The sequence below is a fragment of the Electrona antarctica genome, assembly GCF_951216825.1.
Source record: "Electrona antarctica genome assembly, chromosome: 24".
NCBI classification, from domain to species: Eukaryota; Metazoa; Chordata; class Actinopteri; order Myctophiformes; family Myctophidae; genus Electrona; species Electrona antarctica.
The window spans coordinates 13468136-13485069 of record NC_136803.1 but is presented as its reverse complement, the minus strand read 5'-3'; the positions used below and the strand labels follow the sequence as shown (position 1 = coordinate 13485069).

At 44.3% G+C, this 16934-nt stretch overlaps 1 protein-coding gene across 2 annotated transcripts in view; it reads right to left on the bottom strand.

The window, feature by feature from the left end:
- Positions 1 to 1548: 1548 nt before the first annotated feature.
- Positions 1549 to 16934, bottom strand: part of LOC306917372 (interleukin-1 receptor accessory protein-like 1) — a 515864-nt gene continuing 500478 nt past the window's right edge. For both annotated transcript variants that reach the window (XM_079495579.1, XM_079495580.1), the window contains 2 exons: positions 15696 to 15866; positions 1549 to 4074 (listed from right to left, as the gene is read on the bottom strand). In XM_079495579.1, the coding sequence (XP_079351705.1) occupies positions 3248 to 4074; positions 15696 to 15866 (998 nt within the window). In that variant the 3' untranslated portion in view covers positions 1549 to 3247. The remainder of the gene's footprint in view (positions 4075 to 15695; positions 15867 to 16934) is intronic.

Below are 16934 nucleotides of genomic sequence, written 5' to 3'. Positions count from 1 at the left end.
AGCTTGTTTTGACCAGGGGCGCAATCTGGGAAAGGAATCCGAGATAAAGGCATTTGAAAAGATGTTTACAACAACGAGTGGACGTCCGTGGCCATCTTGCTTAAGGGTGCATTTTCTGTTTACTTCATTGCCTAGCAACCCAATGCTAATGTATGTAGCATTACGACCGCGAGCTATCATAAACCACTATAAAGGACCATTTGACGTAGATCTACATCAACGACAGGTGACCGCTGAATTAAGATTTGACGTAGATCTACGTCAGCGTCAGGGAATGTGTTAATTTTCTTCCAAAATGCAGTACGTTGTCAGCATGTAGTTTGCCCTTTTCTGCTACTTTTGTGCGACACTCATGACAAAGTAGGGCATTAAAATAAAAAAAAACACACACAAAAAAACATAAAAATGTAGGGCATTAAAATTAAAAGACAGAGAAAAACATAAAAAGTTGAAATATGGAGATAAAAGGTTTCTGCCCGACGACGGCGATATCGACTTTTGTGAGCGATGCATTTCCACATAAGAACGTTATTTGAAATTGTCTGCGTTAAATTCCTTCCCTCAGAGGAACGGTTGTTGGTACAGTAGGTATGTTTTATTTTTCTTCTTTTCTATGCAAATATCACTCGGTTACAAAAATAGACTTTTTCATTAAAATAATACACATAATAGATTTTTAGGTGATATATTCATCTGTTAAGGTAAATAGCAAGGCTGTTTTCTTTTTGTTATTGAGAGAGACAGACAGAAAGTAAACCCACACAAGCACCATTTCTCTTCATTACCGTCTTGAGCTGCCAGGACTTAAAGACTAATTTAAATGTTTGTTTATTCCAGTTGAAAATATGTCATTCATCTTTATGTCATATATATATATATATATATATGACAGTATAAATTAGCCTTCAACCACTTAAACCCTATATACTGCACTTCATTGACCGGGCGTTCCCCAGGGCTCTATACTAGATGCTCTAATATTTTCCTTCATACACCAAATAGCTACAAGCAATCAAGGCTTTCGTCCCAGAATAGGGACAGTACGGTTCAAGTGGTTAAGTTCTTTCCCAAAAGCATTTCATGGCTAAGAATCAGTGGTTCCCAACCTTTTTTATCCATTTTTATAGCCCACTTTTCTTATAGATCAGTCAAATGTTGAGACGCCCCACAGGTGCACGCACGCACTCACGCATTAACACGCACGCACGTACAGTTGGAGGCCATCGATATTGTCCTTTTCTTTTTGCTGAGGTTTGCGTGATCTGCGCAAAAGGACAGTTAACCCATTTTGGGCGGGAACCCCTTTTGGTGTTTTAAACATTGTTATAATTTAGCTATTGAAAAATAGCAGATCTACAAGCTCATAGTGCGCCACCGAGTGGCGCGCTACGAGCTTGTAGGTCTGCTATTTTTTGAAAAATCGTGAAAATATTTATTTCAGAAAACTGGAGGATTTAGAAGGATTTTTTAAAATGTTGAGGTCAGGCCTAAATGGGTCAAATGATAAGGGACAATATCGGTGGCACCCAACTGTATAGTATACAGTATACACACACAGCCACGCACACTTTCATGTTTTTTTTTCTTTGTTTTTTTGCAACTTCCAAACAGCCCACTGAGATCTTTGGCGACCCTCCTATAGGGTCCCATACCCCCAGGTTGGGAACCACTGGTCCAGAAGACTAGAATGGGTTTGGAGGAAACCCCAGCCCCGCATCATCACAAGATGAATCATGCATGCCCGCCCGAGTCTACATATTTATTTTTGCATAATCTAGCTGTGTCAAGGAGTCCCTTCTGAGAACCAGATTTCACCTCTCAACATTTAACAGCAGCCGGTTGGAAAGCATTCGTTCGTCTTCCCGAAAAACATGAAATGCCACACCTCGTCTCCCAATTTTTGCTATAACGTGAACGTGAACATAAACGAGAGCTTTGTAGCGTATATACCGGCTGACAAGAACTCAAGGTGAAAGGTAACGACGGTTTTACAGACAGACCTCACTGGCCATCGCTTGACTTTTTTTCTTTTTCTTTTTTACGAATAGAAAAGAAAATCTGAAAGAGAAAAGGAGTCCAAATTGATGACATAAAGCAACAAAAAAAAAAGTCTCAAACACCAATGCTACAAAGAATTATAAATCATTATGTACAGGACCCTGTATTCCTTGAGTTTCTGGGTAAATTAATGTATAGATGGCGGCTTGTGGTATGTGTCGTGTTTATACAGGCATACAAAAAAAGTTTTTTTTTGTTTGTTTTTAACTCCTTTGCTTATATTTCTTTCCGTCTTTTGTTCGTAGTTGTTTCATAAAAAGTTCTTTATGGGACAGACGGAAAAAAACAAACTAAAACTAAACAGAAACGGATAAAACCCCACATCCGCCACCAACTTAACCAGTCCTGTATGTCTCCTTTCCCCCTGTTGTTTCCTGGTGCAAAAAAAAAAAAAACGATACTCTACAGCAGCAAGTAGCTTAGTGCCATAGGCCCTATGCGTGGCAGCCATATTGGCAATAATTTGGGTCACTTCAGACGTCCTTCGCACGTGTCTGGTAGAGAGGCCGCCTGGGAAACAGAAGGTCCCAGGTTCGATTCCAGGCCCCGGCAATGTGACATCGAATTTCCCCTCATGGGTTTAATAAGGTACATTCAGGCGTTACCGATGCTCCTAATTACGGCTCCGTTCCATTTAGTGTACCAGTGCTTTTCCAGTAAGCACATCATCAGCGCCCTGACTCCGTTTGACCAGCAATGGAACGCAACCTTAATTGGAATCGTAGGTAACACCAATGGTAATGAATTGGCCCAATTTCTTGCCAACATGGCTGCCATGCATATTGGGGCCTTTTGGGGTCCAAGTTCCAACGATGAGTCTTTCCCTGTGATGGACATCTTATAGAGATCCCAGTGTGATGGAACGAAACGCGTTTAGACCAGTGCTTCTCAACGTGTGGTCCGGGGACCCCCTATAGGGGTCCTTGAGGAGGTTACAGGGGGGTCCCCCAGAATAATTATTGATAGTTAGGAACCAAATGGACCCTTACAGGTCGGTATCTCTGAGAGTGTACAAACGCAAACGATCCGTTCGGTTCCGCTTCTATCGCTCTCAGAGTTAGGGGTGGGGGGGCTCCGTGGGCCTAATACCTACCAAACGGGGGGGTGGGGGGGGGGGTTCCTCAAAATGTAAAAGGTGTTGAGAACCCTTTGCCTATTAGTGTTACTCCGGGGGATGTCCCATCCCGTGTCACCAGATCACACTGGAGATGCTGGTCTCCCTGGGCAGCAGCGGCAGCATGGCGTTGTTGGCGTGCGCCTCCTCCAGGCTCTGCTGGCGCGGCGACTTGGCCTGTGGCCGCTGTCCGTTGAGCAGCGTCATGGGGATGTTGCAGTAGGTGTGCTGGTTGCTGCCGCCCAGGGAGCTCAGCGACGGCAGGGTCCCGGCGTGCACGTGGTGGTGGTGTTGGTGGTGGGACGGCACCGCCAGCGTGGCGGCGGTGTTGGCGGCGGAGGCGGCGGCGGCCGGCGGCAGGTCGTAGTCGTAGCTACGGTAGTAGTGTTTCTGCTGCCGCAGCTGGGTGGCGGCGGCGTGGCACGAGTTGTGGAAGGACGGCCGCAGGTCCGGGTGCGCCGTGGCCATGGCGGTGGAGGTGGCGGCCGCCATGGAGATGGCCGACACGGTCTGCAGCTCGCCGAAGGGGCCCTGCTCGCTGACGTCCAGCACCTGCTCGTGGGAGATGGTCAGCGGCTCCATCAGGCGCTTGAAGGGCATCTCGTATTGCAGCTGCTTCCAGAACTTGGAGGTGAGCTTGTTGCTGGGCGGGCCGCGCCACTTGATGACCGTCAGCGTCTTGATGGTGTGCTTGAGCGCCTCCACCTCCTGGTAGTTCATGATGCCGCGCAGCTCAGCGCACTCGATCAGGATGACCTTGATCTCGCCGGTCACCAGCATGTTGCGCAGCCGCGTCTCCAGCTCAAAGATGCTCCACCCCCTCCGCACCACGTAGTTGGGCGTCATGACGATGATGAGCCGCTTGCTCTGGTCCACGCAGCGCGCCACGTCCTCGATGTAGGCTGCACACGACAGACACACGGACACACACAGTCAGGCAGTGGTTCTCAAACTTGTTTTTTCCCATAACTCTGAGTGCACAAACGGAACCAAATTTGTTTCCACTTGTGCACTTTCAGAGTTACAGAGCTGTTAAGAGTGTGTTAGGACCCTGAGGGTCCCTGTCCCCCCTTCCCTTCGAGAATAAGGCAATTGGCACTTTTTCAACCGTATAATTCATAATATACGGTCCTCTGTAATTCTCATAACAAGACGGCACCATTTCTGTGTACTCGCTCTGCGTATTAGAGATGGGATGCAGACAGTTCCGAAACCTGCCAAGTAGGCAATGACATCATCGATGGGGCCATTCTAACTATAGGCTTTCTCTTCATGGAAAGTTAGCATGCTGAAAAAGAAGCCATTATTCCTGCACCAAACAAAAAAATAAAGTTTTAAGTCTTGTTTGAAATGACCACCGATGGTGTCATTGCAGGCATGTGTCTTGTATTGGTGAGGACCAATTATATGAAGATAAGGTTGAAAATGCATCAACTGCTTCTTCAATATAAATTGCTCAAACTATGTTTAAGTTTTATAACTGAATTTACTTTTTTTAGGAGGGGGGGGGGGGGGGGGGGCATGAGAAACAATGATTCAGCAGCTACATATAGCTGATGGCCAATGAAAACTTGTTGAACAGAGATAATGAATGGCAAAAAAGACAGCAAGAAAAAACACACAATGAACTGCATAAATGGTGACCTTGGGTCTTATCTGTAAAAAGCTTTTCATTCACACTGAATCTTAAAATGTCTGTCCGTTCACATTCATTATTTTTAATGGGCTAATACGTCTTCAATCATTAGAAAGTGGACATGAGAAAGTACAGGATGACGTCTCTGTATAACTAGCAGACCTTCACCCTTTAAACAAACGCTCATGTGTGCTTAACACTTAGCTTGCTTAAGTGTGTGAAATTAAATGAAATGAAATGATTACTATATTTACCCAGGGTATCTGGGCTAAGCTCAAGAACTTGTTTCCAGCCAGGCCCTGCTCATAGAACATTTCATCGTAGTGGTTCAATGCCTTGTTCAAGGGCACTTCAGCGGTGGTAATTTTAACGTGTCGGACCGCTGATTCGAACTGGCGATCTTCCGGTATCAAGACCGCTCCGCAATCCATTCGGCCACCGCTGCCACCAAGTGGCAGGTAGATATGTGTGTGTGTGTGTGTGTGTGTGTTAGGGCATTAACCAAACGTGATTTTTGATAGTCGACACGACTACCATCAAAATCGATTTATAGTCGATTAGTCGGCGGTAAAATATGATATTTTTTTCCATCCAATCAAGCATTAAAACATCGTGTTCTGAAACGGCCAGCGCGAGTGAAGGATTAACTGCAAAACAGAGCCGGTGAATGCAGGCCGAGTGGAATAGTAAGAGAGTGGCGACACGCTTTGATCTCACCACAAAGCGGGTGCCTGTGGGCTATAGTTCCAAACATTGGAACTATCCCATTGAGATAGAATGAGCACTTCCGCATTCCATTGTTACAATGGGAGTCAACGCTAGTGTCGCCACTCTCTTACTAGATTACGCTGAATGCCGCTCTAATTGGCCGAAATTCACATCAGCTGTTAAAAGTCAAGTCAAACTTGCAAGTCCACAATGACTCACGGATGGACGCGTTGTGAGCTTGTAGATCTGCTATTTTTGATGCGCAAGACCTTTCTACGGCGCAGTATAGCATGTTACGTTGTTGAAAATGTTTGTTCAGTTGGAGACGGAGAGTGGAAACGGAGGAGGAGGAATGAACGATGCGATGTTTTTCATACAACCCTAAATGTTCAACAAGTTACCACAGTTCCTTTGGTTTTTAGAAGGAGCTACAAGCTAGGAGGAGGTTATGATACATACTAGGCTTGCTAGCTAGCACTGCAGGCTTGCCAGGCTATGAATCAGATGATCAACTACTTCACTCCATCGCGACTATTATAACTATGATCGCGCGGCATAGCTGTTTGTTTTTAATAATGCCGCACGCCTGCACTTTTGTTGGATAAGCATGAAGAAAGATGAATAAGCAAAAGAAACATGAAATCACGGCAAGAGCTACTGTAGTTTGACTGTCACCAAACTGGATAATAGGCTATTGGGCAGAGAGTGAGGAGGGACCCGGACTCCTGCTATACTTTACTGTACCGGACGACACGACGACACGTCTCCAATCTAACTTGTTGAACAAACTACAGTGATAAACTCACCAATAGTAAAAGTATTTACACACTGTAGTTGTCCCCATTGAGCGTATGAGCCTATGAGGCATATGCTTTTTGAAAATCTGTCTTAAATGCTGCCAGTGCCACCGCCGCCCACCGATCTAACTTGTTGAACAAACTACAGTAATAGGCGCACCTACACAAGTGACGGTGACGGCAAAACCCACGTACAGTAGGCTTGTATATGATATGAAAACAATCAGCCAGGAATGGATTAGTACTTAAGTTGGAGAACTACCAACAAAACAACAGAGCTCATAGCTGCATGTCTGCTGCAAAAAAAAAAAGAAAAAATCATAAAAAATATTAAAAATAATATTAACGATTACTCGATTTTTGATTTACAGTGTCGACTACCGTTTTGCTAGTCGACTAATCGACTAATCGATTTTTATGTTAATGCCCTAGTGTGTGTGTGTGTGTAACTATTTACTCAAGATACTGTACTACTAATTTTGAGGAATTTGTACTTCTTCGATACCATTTTCTTCTACTCTCTCTCTCTCTCTCTCTCTCCCCGTTTTGCCAATAATTTGGGTCCCACTTGCAACATCCTCACAGCCCACAGGTGGGCTAGTCTTTGAGCTAACAACATCCCAGGCCTCTCCCTCGCATATGGTCCACGTTCTGACCAACTCTCTCCCTACATTCTCGGCATCTCACAGAGTGAACTCGAATGGCCTTGTTCTTTCATGACGGAGGCTGGCATATTGGCCTGAGGGCTTTGCGAACGAGAGAGAGAGAGTGAGAGTGAGAGAGAGAGAGACGTGATTAGAGTAAACTTGTATCTGAATTCCCCCTTCATTTCAACGTGACAAGTCTATCTCATTTTCTGTTTAGTAATTGGACCTTACTCAGCATTTCACCATGTTCTGCCCCCAAGGTGCAGCTCTCCACTGCAACTTTCTTCTTCTTTTCTTTTAAACAAGAATGTTATTGTTTTAATAGCTGGGACTTAGCATCCTGTCTTCAGCGCGATAAGTGAAACAAGATGCTATCATTGAGCAGTGATACTTTGCCATTTATAAATGTACTGTAAAAGGAAAGACTCACACACTTTCCTCTTCACTTAAAAATATTTATTGGGAAACCACTTCCCAATAAATGCTGTTTAACTGCAAGTGAAGAGGAAAATGTGTCAAGAGAATTTTCTTCTATATTTGTCAGCCCTTATTTGTTTTGCCATTTATCTAAAAAGGAATTTCTAATTCTAATGATCTGTAGAGTGGGGAAGTTGAATAAAATTGCCTTTGTGTCGGTGAGTAGCGAATTTGTTTTCTTTATCCTTATTTAATATTCTTGGAGACGTCGCATGGCAGTGGACGTTTCTGTCTATGGCTAACGCTCTGGACCCTAGAGCTGAAGCGTAACCCCAAACTGAGGGAACACAGGGATGAGGGAACATATGTACAGGTATTGGGGCCGAGGGAACATAATGGACATGACTCCCATGAGGCAAAGGCTTGTAAGAAAGTTCAGACAAAAAGGAATGAAGGGATTTTTTTTCTCCACAGCAATGTACTGCATTTGACCTCTCAGATCTCTCAGGCGCATAATGAGTAAACACAGCTGGAGATACGTTTGATTAGAATGACAAGACGCGGACCCCCCCCCCAACAACAACACAACCCCTACTGGTTCTCCATACGGATTAACCACTTAAACTCCGTATTGTGGAGAAAGCTTTCGCAGAAAAAAGCAGCGATCTGCTATTTTCAGCAACAGCTGCGTCCCCAGCTATAGAGCCCTGTCAACCATATGGGGCTCAAGTGGTTAAAACAAACGCTAAGGCCTCACTCAGACCTTTACAGCGTTGTGAGTGTCATGGCCGCCCCAATGCATTTCCAATGGAGGTCACATGGTCTGTTGTATGGCTTTCAGCTGTGTTTCGACTGCCCCCTCCCCCTCACACAACACAAATGTTGTGTCAAACCTCCATTGTGACCTCCATTGGAAATGCATTGGGGTGGCCATGACACTACACGACATTCATCCAACAAGCATACAGCAATGCAGTAAAGGTCTGAGCTCAGCCTAAGACTGTGTCGCTGTTGGGTAGAACGTATAAACCTTGAATGTAAAAAAAACCCTGCAACTTTCCAGGAAACGGAAGAAAAACGAAATAACCCATGTGTAACTTGTGAACAAATAATAACTACATTGGTTCCATTGGAATGGATCTAGTGTACAGTTTAGTTATCATTTATTCACAACTTATCGTTAATGCTTTTCATCTGTTAAATATTTCCAAAATCCAGACACACATAATCACTTTCACTTTCAGCAGCTTGTAGATATCTGCTTTTTTTTAGCTTCTGTTGTAGGATCCACTTATAACGACAAAGTATGGCATTCATTTACAAAAAAAAATAAACACAACAAAAAAACAAAACAAAAAAGCTGAAATATGGAGATGATACACAATAGCGACAAATTGTTTTGTGGATCATGGTGTTAAACCTGCAGTAGGTCAAACAACTGTGACAGAAATGCACATACTTTTAATGGGGGAAAAGAATCACAGGCTGGTAGGGTTGACAACACAAAAATATGGGTACCTCTAAGTAGTCTTGTGTCATCCTGGAAATGATCATTGGTGAAACCTAAACATAGGATATTTACATTCAAAGTATGATCAAAGAAGACATTATTAACACAATAGTTTCTTCAGAAAACACGTGTTTCTAGCATTCACATCGTCCAGTACATACCAGTTAAATATGGGACATACGGTATAAAAAGCCATCGTGAATCTTGGACATTACAATAGAGGGACGATTTTGTAACCCATTTTCACCCCTGTGTCAATTATCTAATGTGATCCTGGGCTTTACACACCCTCCGCCAACCTAGTCCCCATATATGGGGGACATGGGGAGAGCAACGGACTTGAACTCATGCTTCCTTCATGCCTGAGTGTCCAAGTTGCTCCTTTACACCTGACAGGGGGGAGTTTCCCTGGTTGGACGTAGCGCGTGGAAGGAACACGTTATTCCAACCAGTTCCTTTCCCCTCCATCAGGCGCCCCCGGCTGGCCAGGGGGAGGCAGTTTAGAGACCAGGATTACTGCATGTTTTTTGTGAGGGTACTTACCCTAGGGGACACGGGGAGAACATGCAAACTCCACACAGAAAGGCCCTTTCGCCAACCCCGCCTCGGGTATGGGCACTGATGACGCGGAGGAGGAAACACACCGCCAGCACCCACAGCGTCCCGAGCGGGAATCGAACCCAGGACCTTCTAGCTGTGAGGCGACAGCACTACCAACTGTGCCACCGTGCCCCCACCTGTTTTTTGTACACATTTACACATCGGGATGGAGGCATGTCCCTATGCAATCTGGGAACCAATCTGCAAAACAACTAATAAAGAATAAATACAAATAAAATAAAAGCGCCCTGTTTTCCTTGCGAATTTGCGCCTGGGGGCGTGGCCAAACAGAATGTGGATAGAAGAATGTTGACCCGTTCGCTCCGCCGTAGCCCCTCCTCTTCTGGTGGAGCGCCTATGTTTTCATTCCCACTATCAACAATGTATGTACACGCTCTGAATGCCCCTGCCGACAGATTCTGTACCGTAGCTCGGAATCTGTTCTTGAGAGATTAGTCGCTATGTTAATTGTGTTTAGATAGCTCAGCGGTTTTCAATGTCGTTACGGTTATTGGTTAATTGGTTAGACGGAACAGTTTTAGTCTCAGACTACTAATGTAGGCCTACAACTGTGTAAAGTGGAAAAAGTGGCACTCCAAAATAAAAGATGCAAGACAGGCTCAGATTAAATTTCTCATAATATATTGAGAATACTGATGCGTTTCAGCAACACCCTTCTTCAGAGCGGATTAAAACAGGTTTTTATATCTGCTCTGAAGAAGGCTGTTGCTGTTGCTTTGCTTTTTGGTTTATGAGTTAAGTATTATTTGAAGCTGAGCACCCACTGCCTTGCCCTTATAATTTTTATCCCACGATTTTGCAACCCAGTTTTTTCACCCAGTGCCAATTATCTAATGTAATCCTGGGCGCTACACTTCCTCTGCCAACCTGGGGGGGCAGCGGACTGACCTCATGCCTCCTTCTATGCATGAGGAGTCCAAGCTACTTCTTTTCACCTGACAGGGGGGAATTTCCCTGGCCGGACGTAGCGCGTGGAAGGAACACGTTATTCCGACCAGTTCCTTTCCCCTCCATCAGGCGCCCCGGCTGGCCAGAGGGAGGTAGTTTTAGAGACCAGGATTACTGCATGTTTTTGTGAGGGTATACCTACCCCAGGGGACACAGGGAGAACATGCAAACTCCACACAGAAAGGCCCTTTCGCCAACCCCACCTCGGGTATGGGCACTGATGACGCGGAGGAGGGAACACGCCCCCAGCGCCCCCAGCGGGAATCGAACCCAGGACCTTCTAGCTGTGAGGCGACAGCACTACCGACTGTGCCACCGAGCACGCACTGCCTTAACCAAGGGCAGTTTTCGTTCTGTACTAATGTACAACTCAGGCATATATGTCTTGCTGTATGGCAAGCTGTCCTACATAATAATATGGGTGGCGGCATCGACGTGCAGCCCAGATGGCCAATGACGCATCAACGTATTGTATGTCTATGATGCCACACACACTCACTCAGGAATACAAGAATGCTCGCCCGAAAACACACTCCTCCGGGTCAAATCCGGCGACCTCGGAACGGTCTTGGCTATTTTATACCATTTATGTCCCATATTACCACAGGAAAAGGAGTCAATATTAACCACTTAAACCCTATAGAGTTGACCAGAGTGCCTCAAGGGTCTATACTAGTACCCTTTTTCCTTCTATAGAGTGGTGGCCATTTTGTTTAAGGGCTCTGGTTCCACAGATAGAAAGCCCATTAATTCAGCCCATAGAGATTTCAAAAAATATATATATATATTTATATAAGAAAAGTTGTAACTTTTTCTTTCTTTCTTTTTTTGCAGTTTTCAAATATGTATTGACACGTAGTCAAATGTTTTACGGTCATGATTCACCAGGAACCTGGATGGCTCGGTTATCCAGGCTTAAAATAATTCATATAAATATTTTCGGATATCTCTATGGGCTGAATGAATGGCCTTCCTAGTAGTAGTAGTAGTAGTAGTAGCCTACAAGGACTGTCTAGAGGACGAGACGCGAAGACCGTACGGGCGACGCCATGTTGCTTATGGTGCTCCATGGAAGGAAAGAAACATGCGCAATGGGCTATATGCATCCAACACTTCCGCGTTCAGCTTCCTTGGTCTCAACTGCGCATGTTTCTTTCCTTCCATGGAGCACCATAAGCAACATGGCGTCGCCCGTACGGTCTTCGCGTCTCGTCCTCTTTAGACAGTCCTTGGTAGCCTACCTGTGGAACCAGAGCCGGTAAACAAAATGGCCACCACTGCGGCTCTATACGAAGTCCTCTACAAGCTCACGCCGCCGCGTCACAACGTGAGCTTGTAGGTTGGCCCCCGAGGGTTCATGTGGTTAACACCTTGCCACGATGCCACAGATAATTAACAATTAATAATTATGGCACAGGATGCACAGGATGTCGGGCAGGTAACAACACAACAGCTCAGATCAAGGCTTAAAGGGCCACTTCACCCCTTCTGCAACCAGATTTTATTTTAATTATGTTTGGGAGACAAGAAACACTTTCCTGGGGTTTTCAACGTGGGTAATATGAGTTTTTAGATATTTTAGTATTTCAAAGTGTCCATGGGCTCCATGATGTCATGGACACTGGGCTCACTTCCTTCCTGGACTACAATTTCCATAATGCTTTGGTCTACTGCTCCTCCTTGTAGATAGGGGAGGGCTGTCTTACTGAGACAACATGTAGTCCAGGAAGTAAGTGAACCCAGTGTCCATGACATCATGGAGCTCATGGACACTTTGAAATACTGAAATATCTAAAAACTCATATTACCCACACAAAAACCCCAGGAAAGTGTTTCTTGTCTCACAAACATAATTAAAATAAGATCTGGTTGCAAAAGGGGTGAAGTGGCCCTTTAATAGTAGGAACGGCAAGTATCAACATCATCTGACAACGATCAGAGCACAGCGCGTGCCAAAGGGGACACCATTATAAATAACACTGTAGTGTACTTAAAACATGCATACATGTCCATGCATGTTCTCTGACTTGACTCTGACTGTAGTGTACTTAAAACATGCATACATATCCATGCATGTTCTCTGACTTGACACTGTAGTGTACTTAAAACATGCATACATGTCCATGCATGTTCTCTGACTTGACTCTGACTGTAGTGTACTTAAAACATGCATACATGTCCATGCATGTACTCTGACTTGACACTGTAGTGTACTTAAAACATGCATACATGTCCATGCATGTTCTCTGACTTGACTCTGACTGTAGTGTACTTAAAACATGCATACATGTCCATGCATGTTCTCTGACTTGACACTGTAGTGTACTTAAAACATGCATACATGTCCATGCATGTTCTCTGACTTGACTCTGACTGTAGTGTACTTAAAACATGCATACATGTCCATGCATGTTCTCTGACTTGCACAGTAGGGATAGTAACAAAGGGCTTCATGCAGTTAAAAGTGTTTTATGGAGCCGGATCGGGCCCACATAATTATAGGCTTGATTTCTACTAATTACCCCTTAGACAACTAATTAAATCTCCCACTGACTGTTACATTGCGGAGTACATATGTATGGCTTCTATTTAAAGTAATAGACTTCATGCATGATTTATTATGGGTCTCAATAGTATATAGCATCAGTTAAAAAAAACTAAAAAAACGAAACGACTCCCAGAAGCCCACAGAGCCAGACTGTAAAAGGTGAATCTTAATTTCTACTTCTATAATTACTCGTCTTTCAAGCAGTTAATTTGTACTTTCTGACTGGCTGCCTGCTTGGAATTATTCACCAGCACGCAATTACACAGACGCAGGCCTCATACACACATCAAACGAACATGCTGTGTTCCGTCTGGGTTTCATGGCCGCCTCAATACTTTTCCAATGGAAGTCACGTGGTTTGACCAAACACTTGTGTTTGATGGGGAAGGGGGGGCAATCAAACAAGTGTTTGTTCAAACCACGTGACTTCCATTGGAAAAGCATTGAGGCGGCCATGAAACACAGATGGAACACATACAGTAATGTTTGTTTGACACGTATCAAACAAATGTTCTGTGCTCTGTTTGTGATCAATGGCTGCCACAATGCAATTCCAATGGGAGTCACATGGTTTGACCAAACATTTGTGTTTGATTGCTGATTGCTGCCTCATCAAACACAAATGTTTGGTCAAAGTATCAATACTGCAATATAGGACTACTCCTTTACACAGTCCGTAAATCAAAATGTACTTGAGTAAAAGTACAAAAGTATTCGCATCAAAATGTACTTAAAGTACTAAAAGTTAAAGTACTCATTATGCAGAATATGCCATTTCAAGTTTTCAAAATGTATAAACATCTTTTGAAAATAGCAGATATATGCGCGACACATTGTGAGCTTGTAGATCAAGTACAAATACCTCAAAATTGTACTTAAGTACCGTACTTCAGTAAATGTACTTTAGTTACTTTACACCACTGGATTCCTTATTTTCATACTCTGATACTGTGTCATACTGTGTTTCACTTCAATCAGGTTAATTTCCCAATTGCTCGAATAGATTATTGTTTTCGAATCAAAAGACACAAATCATGCATGCATGCAACTGGCAAGGACGTTCCATGCTCTATAACAGTAAGGTGTTTATTTATTTGTATTTATTTATTTATTTGACAGGGACAATGCTCATTAATCAACACGTCAGTTTTAAAGTTTTTTGTGCAATCTCTTGTCTGTTGCTATTCATGTTGATACATTTAAAATGTGTCTCTTTTCGACTAAGAAGTATAATCCAGAACCTTCCATAACCAGAAACCTTCCAGAACCTGTGAAGTTCTGTGTTTTTTTGTTTATGTTTACATTACAACCAGAATCAAGGTTAGTTCATGAAAAAGAATATATGAACTTGTAGATAAGCTATTTTCGCTAGTTCTGAACATATAAGTACAAGATCTGAATTTCGGGGGTTCCAAGAACTCAGCATTCTGCTGAGCAGGGGCCCGATGTAGCTTCTGCATGAGAAGCTTATCTGAAACTGTCAAAACCTTATCTGAAACAGTCCCCACATGCACTACAGTCAACAAATCCAGAAGCTGTTAAACAGTGGTGGAAGTTATTTTACTTAAGTCAACATATCAATACTGCAATGCAGAAACACTCAAGTAAAAGTCCAGAAATCAAAATGTACTTAAGAAAAAGTACAAAAATATTGGCATAAAAACATACTCAAAGTACCCAAAGTAAAAGTACTCATTGTGCAGAATGTCCCGTTTCACAAGGTATCATGTCTACAATTAAATATATATATATATTTTGAAAATAGCCAAAGTTTAAAAGGGGCTGAAGTGGTAAATGTACGTTTTGTAATAATAATCAAAATCTACAATAGAACTAGAAACTAAATTTTTCAAATAATTGTATTGGAGTAATATAGTATAGAACATGGGAAATACTCCAGTAAAGTAATACTTAAGTACAGAACTTAGTTACTGTCCACCACTGTTGTTAAATACGTTAAGATAAGAAGCCACAGCCACGGTTATAGTTCTTGCAGTCGAAAAGAGCTCATAAATACACGTCCAAAGGTCTCCTTGATACACACATGCACCCAAACAAAACCTTTGTTTGGAATCAAAGCATCTCGGTTCCATTCTAGGGCCTCAGTCAGTGACACCAGTGGCTCTCAAAGTGGGGTCCAGTGACTCTCACGGTTCCTGGAGGGGGTTCCAAATTGACCCTTACAAGTCTGTAACCGTGACACTGTACAAATGGAACCATCTGGACCATAACGGGGTCCATTTGGCCCGTGTTTGGGGGAGGGTGGAGGGTGATTTTTGTCACTGCACGTACTCCTACGGGCTGGAGCGGCACCTGTCAGCGGTGAGTGTTGGACAGGAGTAGTAGGAAAGAAGGCTCTACGACTACATCCTCCCGGTGTTGGCTCCTCGCTGGCAGGTGAGTCACTACGATCCACACAGAAATGCGTGCGGGAGACAAATTTGGCATGACGACTTAGAATCGGGGGGGAAATTGGGAAAAAGAAATGCTTATAACTTTGAGGGCCACTGTTATTTACACGACAACACAAAAATGCAGAACGCCACGACCAAAGGCAGCCAAACAAAAGCCAGCGACGAACGGGACGCCACGGGACCAACTCCACGACAACACCAAACAGCCAGCGACAAAAACACATTGGACAAACTCTTTTTTTTTTTCAAGATGGCCATGAGAGAGAGGAGGGCTTACTTCCTGTCGGGATCAAGTCCCTGTCTGGAATGAAGAGTTTATACCCATAGTGCTTCTCCAGGACGTCAGGGAGGATCTCCAGGGCAAAGCGCTCCTCCTCGCGGGTCTCCTGGCTCCACTGGTCTGGGTCCACCTTGGTGTAGGACAGGTAGGCGTCGTAGTCCTTGTTATCTGCCAGGGTGAGAGAGAGAGAGGGGGGGGGGGGGGGGGGGGGGGGGGGGGGGAGAAATGTATCATGGGTTCTCAAATGTCTTTATGTCAAGGAACCCTTAATTAACAGGCAGGAAAGAAGAGCACACACCAACAATACAGAGGTGCTGCTGACGGAGCAAACGTAGCCACGATGCCAATTTGTGAGGACCCCCTGTTTTGGGCGGTGAAGGACAACTGTCACAACTTATGCACGCAGCTGGACAAAGCGGGGTGTTTGTATTCACATTAATATCAAAAGCAAAGACACGATGCAGGCTGTCCACTGCAGGGCTAATGCTAGCCGACCAACACAGATCAATTTAATATGAAGGACCCCAATGGAAATAAGCAATAGGCTTTCTTGAGTTTTTAAATCCTCTTAGCAGATGTTGTATTGAACTGTACTTTCCTGTACATTTTTCTGCAAACTGTTAATCCAGTATTCAATCAATCAATCAAACAGCCCACCGGGAAAGAAATGGGATGTATAGCACCACCACAACATCGCCTTCGCTGTACACGAAGGACTTGATTGGCGGCTGAACTGAAAGGCAGCCTTGCTACACAAGACTATTCCTTCCCCGCGCTGTAACGTTTTGAACACTACAGCACCGCGGGGAATCCCGGGAACGCTGCAGGGAAACGGGAGAGAGAGAGCGGGAGTCCGCTGGGAGGAGAGTCTAACAGCAGGCACTGTCTCTCCATGTCTCTCTCTCTCTCTTTCTCTCTGTCTATCTCCCTCTAGGGTTATACAGGATGGGGGACGGGGCTGTGGCATTCTACTCTTCATTACCTCTGGGATGCAACGCGATCCACCCTTGGCCGTTCTCCATTACAGTGGACCACCTGTTGTGCAAGGAGCTACGCAGCGCCACGCTTCAGTTGCATCGGCACGATGGGAGGGAGAGAAGGGAATGAAGTCTTTGAACTCAGTTTGCACAAGTTGGTCGTGTTTGCGTACACTCTGTGTTTGTGGAATTAAAATGTTATACTGTCTGTCTGTCTGTCTGTCTGGGGTCTATTACATACGTCAGGGGTGGACTGGCC